This window comes from Indicator indicator, chromosome 1, assembly GCF_027791375.1.
Source record: "Indicator indicator isolate 239-I01 chromosome 1, UM_Iind_1.1, whole genome shotgun sequence".
Classification (NCBI taxonomy): Eukaryota; Metazoa; Chordata; class Aves; order Piciformes; family Indicatoridae; genus Indicator; species Indicator indicator.
In genome coordinates, this window is record NC_072010.1 from 83,226,537 (window position 1) to 83,241,493 (window position 14,957).

The 14,957-nt window shown below is 45.8% G+C and overlaps 1 protein-coding gene across 1 annotated transcript in view; it reads right to left on the reverse strand.

The window, feature by feature from the left end:
• BBX (BBX high mobility group box domain containing) overlaps nucleotides 1-14,435 on the reverse strand; it is a 57,581-nt gene extending 43,146 nt beyond the window's left edge. Inside the window, exons 1-4 of the mRNA XM_054384463.1 lie at nucleotides 14,274-14,435; nucleotides 12,087-12,329; nucleotides 7,913-8,111; nucleotides 2,076-2,143 (exon numbers count right to left, since the gene is read on the reverse strand). Of these exons, the coding sequence (XP_054240438.1) occupies nucleotides 2,076-2,143; nucleotides 7,913-8,111; nucleotides 12,087-12,329; nucleotides 14,274-14,435 (672 nt within the window). The remainder of the gene's footprint in view (nucleotides 1-2,075; nucleotides 2,144-7,912; nucleotides 8,112-12,086; nucleotides 12,330-14,273) is intronic.
• Between the last annotated feature and the right edge of the window lie 522 nt (nucleotides 14,436-14,957).

Consider the following 14,957-nt stretch of genomic DNA (forward strand, 5'->3'; position numbering starts at 1 on the left):
GGCCAGGTCGGATGAGGCCTTGAGCAACCTCCTCTAGTGGAAGGTGTCCCTGCCCATGGCAGGTGGGTTGGGACTAGATGATCTTGAACATCCCTTCCAACCCAAACCATTCTATGAATCTTGAAAAAGTTAATGCTGTTATTGCCTTTGCTTGACAGAAGCACAAATTGGAGACTGTTTCTTCTATTCTCCTTCTCCACACACTCTTTCAACTTGTAGGAAATTTATTAACCTCTGCCAGGCTGAACCTGATCAAAGCCTTAAGACAATTACTGTAGGGAGCAGAGACACACAGAGTGCTACTGCCTCTGTCTTAATAAAATGTTCTCATCATCCACTCATTTCTCCTCCTCTTTCCTCTCTCCAGCTTACCCTTAGCTGCACCAAAAGTTTTTAACTTCTGTCATGTGATAGAACAAGGGGCAACAGACACAAACAAGAGCACAAGAAGTTCCACCTCAACATGAGGAGAAACTTCTTTGCTGTGAGGGTGCTGGAGCCCTGGAGCAGGCTGCCCTGAGAGATTGTGGAGTCTCCTTCTCTGGAGACTCTCCAAACCCACCTGGACACATGTCTGTGTGAACTGCCCCGCCTGTTGTTGTATGATTTACACCCCAGGGAATACCACCCTGCACAGATCCAGTATCACATCGAGGTAACTTTTTGTTCTCCAAGAGAAGGAAACCACAAGGATACTCCTCAGTATCCTCCTTTTCCCTGCAGGTTAACACAACCTACTCTGAAACAGATCACACAAATGAAGGTGAAGCACAGCCTCATGCCCACCTTCTGCAATGACAGATGGGAAGTTACAATGCCATCCTGATGTACTGGGCAGTGGCAAGAGGAGAAAACAGCAGGTGAGCCAGACTTTGGACTACACCACAAATTCTGGGATTTCAGGGCAGTAACCTGCAGATAGGCCACTAGGTGCTGCTGTAAGGCAAGCAAAGCGTCTGACAGGCCAGGCAGGGAGATGACAGACTCAAAGAACAGTTTGGGTTGGAAGGGACCTTAAAGATCATCCAGTTCCAACCCCCCTGCCTTGGGCAGGGACACCTCCCACTAGACCAGGTTGCTCAAGGCCTCATTCAACCTGGCTTTGAACACTTCCAGGGAAGAAGCATCCATGACCTCACTGGGCAATGTTCCAGTGCCTCATCACCCTCACTGTAAAGATGTGCCACACCACAGAAAGCCAGCAACACCTCCCTGGGCAGCCTGCTCCAGTGCTCTGTTACCCTTAAATTAAAAACAACACAACAACATTCCTCTCCATCTTTAGATGGAACTTCTTTTGTTCACTTTTGTGCCTGTTACCCCTTGTGGTACCCCTCGTCCTGGGCACCACTGAAAAAAGGCTGGTCCCATCCTCTGGACACCCATTGATCAGCATTGATGAGATTCCCCCTCAGTTTCCTCTTTTCCAGACTAAAAAGCCCAGATTCTCTCAGTCTCTCCTCATCAGAAAGATGTTCCAGTCTCCTCAGCATCTTTGTTGCCCCTTGCTGCACCCTCTCCAGCAAGTGTTCTCCTTCTTGAACTGTGGAGTCCACAACTGGACACAATACTCCACAGCTGTGGCCTTATCAGGGCAGAGATGCTAGTCAGTAGAGTTAATACTGAACTGATACAAGAAGTGGACTCAGCTTCTGTGTTGACAGTCATAACACAAGATTCGTAGCACAGGGCTCATGATTCCATCCCACCTGAGGCTCCCCAAGATGGAATAGACTGAAGTTTGAGGAGGATAGATTTAAACTGGGTATTAGAAAGAAATTCTTTACAGTGAGGGCAGTGAGACACTGAAGAGGTTGCCCAGGGAGGTTGGGAATGCCTCCTGGAGGTGTTCAAGGCCAGGTTGAATGAGGCCTTGAGCAACCTGGTGCAGTGGAAGTTGTCCCTGCCTATGGCAGGGGGGATGGAATTACACTATCTTCAAGGTCCCTTCCAACCCAACCCACTCTATGAATGTAAGAAAGAGATATCTGAAGTTTCATTTTCCACTGGTCAAATATTTCACTTCAGAGCTCTCTTTGAGGGATCATGGTAAGGGAGAGGAGAGAGGTCCTTACCTCTTGTGCAGTCAGGGCATGTTCCCCTGCTAGAAGCAGCATACTCAGGCCTCCCATTTGTGTAGGATCTGTTAAAGGAGTAAAACAAAGTCTTAATTTTACTAATTTGCTTGTTTAAAGAACCTACCATTTGCAGCATTAAACCCCCAGAAGACTACTTGTCACAGATACTCTAAGCAAGCTGCCATGAAAGGCATTTCCAGAGAATCACAAATAACCATTTCTGTCCCCTCTGGGAGAGGCTTTCAAAGCTGTTTTAAAGGATTTAATTGGATTTGTGTGCTTAACACCCCACTGTGTGGATTTACAATTTGACTGCCAAAGGTTTTATGTACTACAGAGATGGGTATCTTCAAAACAGCAACTGCAATGATCTCAGACATAAATACACACAAAAATGCTCTAATATCACACATGTTTAGAACTCAATGGATGATCCTACCAAGGCACTGGTTCTCCCTCCTCAGCCACTGAACAAACAAAAGGATGGAATCAAATGATATGATTAAGCTCTGAAGCAAAATTCCTATTTTCATTTAGTTTTAATTTAGAGCTGCATTTAGTGGTGAGAAGTGACAGCCTGCCAGCTCTGCAGCAGAAAGCTCTTGATCCTCTGTGCCAGAAGTACACAGGCACTAGCCAAGCAAGCTGCCTGTCTGCTTGTTGTCCTTCCAATACAACAGATAATTGAGGGAAGTAAAACAGCAATGCAAATGTTCTTTCTTCAAGCATCCAATTCACAGATTCACAGATTCCATCAGCTTGAAAAAGTCCCTCAAAAATCACCCTGTCCAACCCCCCTGCAGTCAGCAGGGACACCCCCAACTAGATCAGGCTGCCCAGGGCCACATCAAATCTTATCTTCAGTGTCTCCAGTGATGGGGTATCCTGGGTATCCTGCTCCAGTATTTTACCACTCTCATCAGGAAAAACTTCCTTCTGATGTCCAACCTAAATCTACCCTGCTTCAATTTCAAACCATTGACCATTCAAACCATTGTCACCACAAGCCCTTCTAAACACTCCCTCCATAGCCTTCCTGTAGGTCCCCTTCAGATAGCAAAATGCTGCTATTCAGACTGAACAGACTCACCTATCTCAGCCTGTCCCATTGCCCCATATCCTATCACTAGAGGCTCTTCTAAACAGTCCCTCCCCAGCCTTCCTGTAGTCCTCGTCAGGTACTGGAAGGCTGGTCTAAGGTCTCCCTGGAGCCTTTTTTTCTCAGCCTGTCCCCACAGGAGAGGTGCTCCACTCCTCTGATCATCTTTGTGCCCTCCTGTGGACTTGTTCCAGCAGGTCCATGTCCTTCTTGTGTTGAGGGCCCCATAGCTGGATACAGAGAAAAACAAAGGAGTAGAATCACCTCTCTAGACCTGCTGGCTACACTGCATTTGATGCAGCCCAGGATGTTGTGCTGGTTTGGGGCCAGACACAGATCCTCTCTTGCCCCGAAAGGGACAAAAGAATGAGACTCACACAAACGGATTGGAGAGTGATGGAAAGTTTAAATGGAAAAGCAATTGGTGAAGCTACAGAGAACTACAAGCTACAAAGCATAGTGACAAAGAGTATCCCAAAGCGTACAGAACCCCTCACAGAATTCCCAAAGCTTCCCAATCCTTCCCTTCTTCCCACCTGAGGGTAAACCCAAACCCCCAGGGCTCTTTCTTCCCCCTCCCGCTGCTAGGCAAGTCTCAGGCTGGCCAGGTCTGAGACTGCCCCCCCCTCCATTCTCCTCCTGGCATTAGGCCTAGACAGGCCTAAGAGGCCTTGAGGATACTCCCCCGGCATTACCCGATAAGAGAGGACATCTCCCTGGGAGCAGAGAGGGAAGAAAGAGGAAGAGAATGACTTTGCAGATGGCCTTATAGGGTGCAGGACTTATGGGTAGAAATACGTCGTTTCCTGTGTCCACCCCTCTGGGTGGGCACCCAGGACACCAGAGGTGTATCTCATGCAGCAGTGGCAGGGGGCACCCAGCCTAAACTGCCACAGATGTCATTGGCCTTCTGGGCTGCAAGTGCCCATTCCTGGGGTCATACCCAGCTTCTCATCCACCAGCACACCCAAGTCCTTTTCTGCAGGGCTGCTCTCAACATTATCATCTTCCAGCCTGAATGGGTATCAAAGATTGCCCAGACCTAGGTGCAGGGCATCGCACTCTGAACCTCATGAGGTTCTCCTCAGCCCACTTCTCCAGCCTGTCCAGGACCCTCAGGATGGCACCCATCCCGTCCTGCAGTCCTATCAACCTCACCACTTAACTTGGTGCCATCTACACACTTCCTGAGGGTGCACTCAACCTCACTGTCTGTATGATGCTGACAACTTCTCCCTTCCAGCTCTTCCGCACCGCTTGAGCTCAAGGAAATGAACACAAGAAGTAAAATCAATGAACACCGGCACTGCATTCCACACCCAGTTCTTTTCTGCTCAGAGCAGTGGCTGCTCTTCATCATGATGAAGACTATAATTATCTGATTTTGGGGGTCTGCCTTGGAAGCAATGCAGGGCTCTGATTTAAGTGTCACGTCAAGAGAGGGAGACAGCCAGTGGCCCAAATGTCTAACACAATAGAATCATAGAATCACAGAATGGCAGGGGTTGGACGGGACCACTGGAGATCGAGTCCAATCCCCCTTCCAAAGCAGGATCACCTAGGGCAGGTCACACAGGAATGCATCCAAGTGGGTCTTGAAAGTCTCCAGAGAAGGAGACTCCACAACTTCCCTGCGCAGCCTGCTCTAGAACTCCAGCACCCTTACAGTAAAGAAATTTCTCCTCATCTTGAGGTGGGACTTCCTGTGTTCCAGTTTGTATCCACTGCCCCTTGATAGCCACAATGTGTGAGAAAGGGAAGTGTTATCCTTCCTGTTTTGCTGGGACACCAAAAATAAGGTTTCACTACAGGTACACTCACATTTTCCAATTTCCTTTCACTAAACTATAAAAAATCTCTTTCTACAACAATAAATTACACATGCCCAGAACCACTTCCCTGTACTCAGCACTGGTGAGGCCACACCTTGAATACTGGGCTCAATTTTGGGCTCTCACTCCAAGAAAGACATTGAGGTGCTGGAGCTTGTCCTGAGAAGGGCAACAAAGCAGAGAAAGGGTCTGGAAAACAGGTCTGGTGATGAGCGACTGAGGGAACTGGAGTTGTTTAGTCTGGAGAAGAGGAGGCTGAGGGGAGATCTCAATGCTGTCTACAACTCCCTGAAAGGAGGTTGGACTAAGGTGGGGATCAGTCTCTTCTCCCTAGTATCAGGTGAGAGAAGCGGAAATGGCCTGAAATTGTGCCAGGGGAGCTTTAGGTTGGAGAGTAGGAAAAATTTCTTCATTGCAAGAGTGGTCAGGCATTGGAAGAGGCTGCCTGGGGAGGCGGTGGAGTCACCATCCCTGGAGGTGTTCAAGAAACGTGAGGACATGGAACTTTGGGACACGGTTTAATGACCATGGTTGTGTTGGGTTGAAGTTTGGATTTGATGATCTTAGAGGTCTTTTCCAACCAAAACAATTCTGTGATTCTATGATTTTATTCTATGATTAGATTAGTTTCTAACTACTTCTTAAGCACTCTGTGTTCTGCTGTGACAGATGTTGATTCAATGTCTCTCTGTAACTCAGAAACTGCAGCAGGAGCGGTGGGGGATGGCAGACAGGTAGACCAAGACCTATTACTTGTTCCAAAGTCAATAAACCTTTAAGGAGCATGGAAGTTACTCCTCTGATAGCAAAAACAGACCAGGATGAAGGGGCTCGTCATTTTTAGAGCTAAGTTCTCATCTATGGTAACTGTGTAGCATGAAAAACTTTATTTTGATCACATTTTACAGTTCCCTCATTGGCAGAAGGAATTTCATTACAGGAATTTTCATACCACTTTACTAGCAAAAAGGCACACAGGATTTTTTATATCTTTTTATCCTTTTGCACTTATACCATAAATCCGTTTTCCACCCTCTAGCTCACAATCTCTCTAAGCAGAAACACTTCTAACTGCTACACACTTGTCAGAAACTAGGTAGGATACAACAAACTTTCAAATACATAAGTATTTCTAAAATTAGAAATTTTAATATTAAAACCAATTTAAAAAAAGATGGTAGAGAGAAAATTATTTTCTACTTACTGGACTCTTTTTAAGCTGGCAGTGTTTAGTGTCTCTGTATTTCAAGGTCATGATTGCAAGAGTTGTGCTATTTGTGGCTATCAGTGAGAGATTATCTGCCCTTCACCAGTTCAGGCATTCCACCCACACTTCTTCACAGATTTAATTTTATTTTTTATTTAAATAAAGAAGTTTAAATTATTAAATTATTATTAGGGGAAAAAAAAGTCCTATTAAAAATGTTTAAAAGGTTAAAACCTGTGCCCCTCCAATGAATAAAGGGAGAAACAGCCTGTTTTAATTGAAATAATACTATGCTTCTCTTGATTTAAATACAAAAAGTGAGCTCCACCAGTACCTTCACCCGCAACAATGTTGCCTCCTCCAACTGTATTGGGACCAGTGCTGTTCAATACATTAATCAGTGATATAGACAGCAAGACTGAATGCACCCTCAGAAAGTCTGCTGATGACTCCAAGCTGAGTGGTGCAACTGCTAAGACTGAAGGACAGGATGCCATCCAGAAGGACATGGACAGGCTGGTGAAGTGGGCTCAGGAGAACCTCATGAGGTTCATTAAAGCAAAGTGCAAGGTCCTGCACCAAGGTCAGGGCAATTTTCGATATCAATCCAGGCTGGGGCATGACGAGATTGAGAGCAGCCCTGCAGAGGATTTGGGGGTGATGGTGGGTGTGAAGTTGGACATGAGCCAGCAGTGGGCACTTGCAGCCCAGAAGAGCAATGGCATCCTGGACTACATCAACAAGAAGCATGGTCAGCACGCCGAGAGAGGTGATTCTGCCCCTCTGCTCTCCTCTGGTGAGACCTCACCTGGAGTGCTGGGTCCAGCTATGGGGCTCTCAACACAAGAGGGGCATGGACCTACCAGAGCGGGGCCAGAGGAGGCCATGACAATGATCAGAGGGCTGGAGCACCCCTCCTACAAAGACAGGCTGAAAGAACTGGGGCTATTCAGCCTGGAGAAGAGAAGGCAATCGTGAGACCTTATAGCTGCATCTCAGTATCTGATGGGGACTTATAGGAAGGCTGGGAAAGGAGTTTTTACAAGGGCTTATAGTGATAGGACAAGGGGCAGATTTAGGTTGGACATTAGGAGGAAGTTCCTCACAGTGAGGGAGGTGAAATACTGGTACACAGGCTACCCAGGGATGTGGTAGAGGCCCCATTCCTGAAGACACTCAAGATCAGACCTGGTATCGCCCTGGGCAGTCTGATCTAGTTGGAAATATCCCTGCTCACTGCAGAGGGATTGGACTAGATGACTTTTGAGGGTTCCCTTCAACCTGATGAAGTCTGTCAATCTGGGAACTTCAGAATTATTTTTGTAAACAGCAAATTACTGAACATGCTACAACACTCTATGAGAGAGAAAAAATGAATGCACACAACCAGAATTTCCTTTTTTGACTAGAAAATGAAAATCTCTAACAGCAAATAAGTTGGAATTCAAAACCAACCAAATCTGGACCTCAAAATGAGTATGGGTTATAATGCTACATATGTGGACTTAACTCCTGAAAGCAATCATGCATTAAGGAAAAATGTTAGAAACTGGATAGGCAGAGGTTTAAACTGGATCTTGGCAACTTATTTCAGGACATGAAAGGTACTTGCACTATACTGCCCTGTGTAGTCACACTTCTATTTCAACACCACATCCTCAAAGAAAATGAGGAGTAACCTGGATGGAAATCTCACCTGCCATCCCAAAGTTAAGCTGGGGCATTTCTTCATTTTTTGCCCCTTTCCTTGGGCTTGGTAAATCTTTTGTAGATTCTGATGCAAAGGCCCATAGCTTTTTCCTGCTTGTAACAGTGGATGTCTGGGTTTTCACAGGTTTGTTTGTTGTTGGGCACCACTTGTACCCTGGATTTGCCTTCATAAATGCATCTTTGTACTAGAAAAGAAAAGGAAAATTACCAGTCATGCCAGTCATGATATTGTACTATCTACAGGGCAAGAGAATGCACTGTAAGAAGATTTAATACAGTAAATAATCCTTAAATACCGTGATTTTTTAACAGTTTAATCACATGCTTACAGTCCGATCACCAACACAATTTAATCAGAAATATTAAGAGAAGCAGAGTGATATTTAAAAAGGAGGGTATGTGTTTCTTCTTCTGCCTCTGAGCATTTACCACCCAGAGCAGGCTGAAGTTCCGAGCCTGCAATCTGCTCCTCTGTGTTCACTCAGACACAAAGGCAGCTATTTGAATTCGTTTGCAGGTACAGTCTTTATGTGATAGTCTGCATGAAAGGAAAAGCATCCATTCAGCAATAAACATACATTTAGTCATTTCAGCAGCGTGGTGCTCCTTACCTTGCACTCTTTTTTCTCTAACAGTTCTGTATTTTCTATTATTTGAGCACATGCTTTCCCAAACCAGGCAGAGAAAATAAACCACTCCTTTTCAGTAACTTCTGATACAGCACCTCAGTGTTCCTTCGAAAATTCGCCATGCTTCATGGCTGCGTAAGATAAACTGGGACCATTTCAAGCTCCCTTTAGCCTTGAGCACACTGCACACAGCTCAGTTGTTTGATGTAATCTTGGTAGGAGGCAGCAAAAGGAACAAAGCCAGACTACACATGGAGGGTGAGGGGAAGAAGTCTGGATCCCACACAGTTTTGGGGGGAGGGGAAAAGACGGGGACCTATTTTATTCACAAAATGCAGCAGTCACTCTTTCCGGGTCTCTTGCTGACCAAATCACAACAAGGTTAATGAATGACTACAGCAACAAAAAAAGCACATTTCATGTTTTAAATGTGTTGCTATGGATGGTGGAGAAAGAGGAAATGAGAGGAATGTGCCATACATTCCAGCTGCAAATGTTTGCCTGACAACTGCGAGGGGATGCAACAGAACTGGCTGCTGGGGAAGCCATAGAATTGCTGTAGTTAGGAAAGATCTCTAAGACCATTGAGTCCAGCCTCTCACCCAACACGACGATGGCCATTAAACCATGTCCCAAAATGCCACGTCCACATGTTTCTTGAACACCTCCAGGGATGGTGACTTCATGACTTCCCTGGGCAGACCTACTTCATCACCTCACCACTCTCACAGAAAAGAATTTTTTCTAATATCCAACCTAAACCTCCCCTGGCACAATTTCAGGCCATTTCTTCTCATCCCATCATTTGATACCTGGGAGAAGAAATCAAGCCCCACCTCACTCCAACCTCCTTTGAGGGAGCTGTACAGGGCAATGAGGTCTCCTCTCAGCCTCCTCTTCTCCAGACTAAGTCTATCCAAGAAGTACTAGTGCTCACCACAGGGAGAAAGAAGCCAGCACCTGGACGTGTTCAAGGCCAGGTTGGATAGGGCCTTGAGTAACCTGGTGTAGTGGGACGTATCCCTACCCATGGCAGGGATGTTGGAACTAGATGATCTTTAAGGTCCCTTCCAACCCAAACCATTCTACGACTCTCTCTGTTCACATAGGGTTAAAATACCCCCTTGGCTATCAAATACAGAACTAGCACTAAACCCTTGTCCTCTCTGGCAGTGGCTGTGGTGTTGTCTCAGATCAATAAGCCTGGTAGCAGGATCACCACCACACGCAGATCATTTTTATTTCCTTCTTACCCTATTAGCTGGCACTTGGAACCTCTAGGCTGCAAATGGTTTCAGTTTAGAAGCGGCACAGCCCCATGTGAGCCTGCTGGGTGAAATCCTGTATTTATAGAAATGGCTATAAATAATAAAAACCTGCAGGGACTGCTGACCCACATACACACTGCATTTTCTGCACAGGGTGTATGTCTGAAATGTGCAAAGTAAGGGCTGAGACACCTCTCACCTCACTTCTTTCCCCTTTGGCAAAGGCTACCCAGAAAGGTGGTGAAGTCACCATCCCTGGAGGTGTTCAAGAAACATGAGGACTTGACAATTCAGGACACGGTTTAGTGGCCACGGTGGTGTTAGGCTGACAGTTGGACTCAACAATTCAGAGATTCAAAGAATGGTTTGGGCTGGAAGGGACCTTAAAGATCATCTAGTTCCAACTCCCTTGCCATGGACAGGGATGCCTTCCATTAGACCAAGTTGCTCCTGCCTGGGTTTTATCACTTCTAGGCTTGGAGCCTCCATGACTTCTCTGGGCTACCTGCTCCTGTGCCTCATCAACCTCAAGGGGAAGAGCTTCTTCTAATGTCTAATCTAAACTGAATTTTGTTTTAACAATGCCTTTTGAATCTAGTCTAAAGCGGATTCAAAATTTTAAATCTATTTTAGTGTTGTGAGGATTGATGTAGCAGGAGATCCACAGAACACTTGCAACAACTGCTAAATGCAGAGTAGGACTTAAATCCCACCACACTTCAAGAGGGATCCAAGCAAATCCACGCCTGTAAATTAATGGCAAACTAAGGTTAGAATATTTGTTTTACAGGGAATTTCACTACAGGATCATCATCAGCCCCCCCCTGCACCATGGGCCACTGTCTACAGCCAAGCACACAAAGCTCCACACAGAAGTGACACGTAAAGGAAAGCCAAGGAAGTGTGACTGCACTGACTGACATCCTGGAGTCAGGATAAAACCCACTATCCCACCCTGGATACTCCCACACATCAAATTATGAACCTTAAGGAACTGACATAATTCTTGATTCTGTGATTAACATTTTTTCTTGACATAAAGATGCTTTGTGAAACATGGGGTTAAATTTCTTTTCCTTGCTCCCAGTTAAAAGACTCTTAACTATGTATTGCTCTCCGATTGCAGAAATGGACTCAGTCTCACCAAAGGTTGCTCTACCAAACACTGATTCACAATACATAGGGACAGTACCTCATGAAACACTAATAGCTTCTAAACTCTTTAGAATCAGAGGGAAAAGGTGAGTTAACTTTTTGACCATGATTTGGTTCATCTGTGTAGTAACAGCAACTTGTGTCATTCATAGCAAACGCACAGCTTAAGCTAAGCGTCTTTGGGAAGCTGGCACTAGACTCTATGTCACTGTTTTCAGTGGTCACCATCCAAATGCCACTGCTTGTACCACAGCAATTATCAGGTGGTATCTACCACAAAGTGCATATATTCTTACCAATGACTACTAGAGTAAAGGTAGTTTGTGTATACAGACCAATTTCTTCTCAGTCTGGTCCAAAGACTAAGTGGAAGTCTAGGGAGCTTCTACTTCTCCTCTGCTCTGCCCTGGTGAGAGCACACCAGAATACTGTATCCAGTTTTGGGCTCCCCAGTTCTAGAGAGAAAGGGATCTACTGAAGAGAGTCCAATAGAGGCTACAGGGATGAAGAAGGGACTTGAATATCTCTCCTATGCGGAAAGACAGAGAGACCTGGGGCTGTTTAGTCTTAAGAGAAGGCTGAGAGGGGATCTTATTAATGTCTATAAATATCTGAAGGGTGAGTGTAAAGATGAAGGTGCCAGTCTCTTTTCAGTGGTGCCCAGTAACAGGACAAGGAACAACGGGTACAAGCTGGAACCCAGGAAGTTCCACCTCAGCATGAGGAAAAGCTTTTTTTGCTGTGAGGGTTCTAGAGGCCTGGAGCAGGCTGCCCAGAGAAGTTGTGGAGTCTCCTCCAGAGACTTTCAAGATCCACCTTGGTGCGTTCCTGTGTGACCTGCCCTAGATGATCCTGCTTTGGCAGGGAGGTTGGATTGGATGATCTCCAGAGGTCCCTTCTAACCCCTAACACTCTACAATTCTGTGATTCTATGAATCAAAGCAAGAACAGCAGCTGTGAAAGGCACCATAATCCCACTTATGAAGCTGAGGAATTCAGAGAAGAAAAAGACTCCACAGAAAACATTAAATACACAAAAGAAAAAGAGAAAAGAGACAAAAAACATGTCATGAAATCCATTTACATCCACCATTCTTCCAGAACATACCTCCTTAGCCATGTCAGTGTATTTCTGCTTCTCTTTGGGATCTAGAACAGCCCACCAATCTGCCAGGATCTTGGTTGCGCCACGGTTATCGAGCCGCGGGTGTTCTTTCCGCACCAGAGAGCGATGGCGTTTGCAGAACAAGAGAAATGCATTCATTGGTCGGCGAGCTCGTTGCTCTGAGGACTCGTCATCTTCAGTCTCATCAGCATCCTGCTCTAAACCATCTGCACCAAGGAGTGGCACCTAGCAGAACCAAAAGGGAAGGGATGTAGACCCAGTTACCCACACTTCTCCTCTGGGCTGAGACCTCGTGTGAACAAAGGAGATGCACACAGCTGTCTCCAAAGGCTATCCATTCCACCTAGGAGACCCCAGAGTTCTACATCAAACTCCCTCACTTCAACGTTCAAGGTTGATTTATGCTCTCTGCAAGATGTAACAGGCACAAACTTGAACATAAGAAGTTCCATCTAAACATGAGGAGTAACTTCTTTAAGGGTGATGGAGCACTGGAACAGCCTGCCCAGAGAGCTGGTGGAGCCTCCATCTCTGGAGACATTCCAAACCCATCTGGATATGTTCCTGTGTGACCTTCTCTAGGTGACCCTGCCTTGGCAGATGGGTTGGACTTGACGATCTCCAAAGGTCCCTTCCAACCCTTACTGTTCTGTGTGCTTCTATGATTTTGTAAACTCCCAATTTGCAAGTTGAGCAGATTTCTAAACTGAGGACCATTCCTGCTAGTACCTGAAGGAGGTCTACAAGGAAGCTGGGAAGGGACTTTATACAAGGGCTTGCAATGACAGGATGTATTGAAGCTTGAGGAGGGGAGATTTAAACTGGAGATTAGGAAGAAATTCTTTACCGTGAGGGTGGTGAGACACTGGAACAGGTTGCCCAAGAAGGTTGTGGATTATCCCTCCTGGGAGGTGTTCAAAGCCCGGCTTGGACAGGGCCTTGAGCAACCTGGTCTAGTGGAAGGTGTCCCTGCTCATTGTAGCAGTGTTGGAACTACATGATCCCTCAAGATCTCCTCCAACCCACACCATTCCATGAATCTATGAAGGAGCCCTACAGGGGCTGGAAGGAGGACATCCTTCCTACTCACTTCAAACAACCTAGTAACCACCTTAGTGGGACGATGTGAGCCTCAGCCGTGTGTGTTTGCAACTACAGAGCGCATAGGAATGGAAGTGCAGAGGTAATGTCTTCTGCTGCTCACTGCTGAGGCTGTGAGATGTGCTGCCCCCCAGCCCCTGCTCAGCTACCCAGTGAGAGAGACAGGGAGCAAATCCCAGCAGAAGACACTACAAAAATATGTCCTCTCCATTTACACGTGTTACGCTCCCATGAGGCGCACACCCCAGAAGACTAGTTCTGACTGAATAAAATGAACTACTGCCTAACTGCAAAGCTGCTGTTTCATACCACGCTGCAAAAGTAACCTGGAAGGTCACTGTCAGAGTAGCAGTACCTTCTTTTTTGCCCTTTTAATCTTTGCAATTTTTTAAATCTTTTTGAAAAAGGAAAGAAAACTGTTCATTTGGTATGCCCTCAGAGCCACCCGGAGCAGCCATCAAGTAAATGGGGACAATCTTCCAGCAGAGCCTGTTGTGACAGGACAGAGGTGATAGCTTTAAATTCAAAGAGGGGAGAGTCAAACTAGAGAGAAGGGAGAATTTTTTTATGCTGGGGGTGATGAAACAGTGACACAGGTTGACCAGAGAGGTGGCAGATGCCCCATCCCTGGAACCACTCCAGATCAGGTTGGATGGAACTCTGAGAAACCTGTTCTAGTTGCAGATGACCCTGCTGATTGCAGGTGGGTCAGATCTTTAAATATCCCTTCCAACCCAAACCATTTTATGATTTTTATGACAGGCTAACTTCATGTCTAAAATAATTCACAAAAACATTCAAATGTTTTTGAGCAATTAATGTTGAGATGTGCAAGAAGTTATTAAAACAGTTAAACCTCTTATAGTATAAATCTTAAAAAGAGAGTTTTGACTAAGGTTTTAGGTTTTAAAAGCTTCACTTTTCTACTTGCCCTCGTAACATTGTGGGCACAGCAACACTGTGTTTCACTAAAGAGAACAGCAAGAAGCAAACAAAATAAAAAACGTGGCTAAGGAGAATCTGACCCATCATTAACCTCCTACAATCAAAGCATCCAGTGAAGTCTACCTTATCAATATCTTCCTCCTCTTCTTCCTCCTCCTCCTCTTCAGAGAAGTCAAGGAGTTTCTTGGCAAGCAGGGGATGCCACTGAAGACACTTTCTTTTTGGTCGCTTCCCAGTTCCTTCTCCTTCTGTCGAATGATCCTTACTCCTACTACTGCCTTTCATTACTGTGACCTGTCATGCAAAAATAGTCAGAAATTCACAATAAAACCCCAAAATGACCCTCATAGAGATACACCAGTGACAAGTACATGGGGCTCTAATGCAAGACTTGCAGAAGTTTTTGGCAAGCTAATGGCATTTCCTGGGGCTGGTCTCTTTCCAGTGGTGTCCTGTGATAGGATGAGGGGCAACAGAGACAAACTGGAACACGGAAAGTTCCACCTCAACATGAGAAGCCCTTGAACAGGCTGCCCAGAGAGGTTGTAGAGCCTCCTTCTCTGAAGACTTTCCATTCACCTGCGTGGCCTGCTTTGGTACCCACAACCAAATGGACTGAATGATCTCTGGAGGTCCCTTCCAACCCCTACCATTCCGTAATTCTATATTAGGTGTTGTTAGTTCCTCCCTGCTCATCAGCAGTACCTGGTCCCCACCAGTTAAGGATGCTCTATAACTTGATAGCAGCTTGCCATGATTTGTTTGACCTAGCTGATCTTTAAGGTCCCTTCCAACCCAAACTGTTCT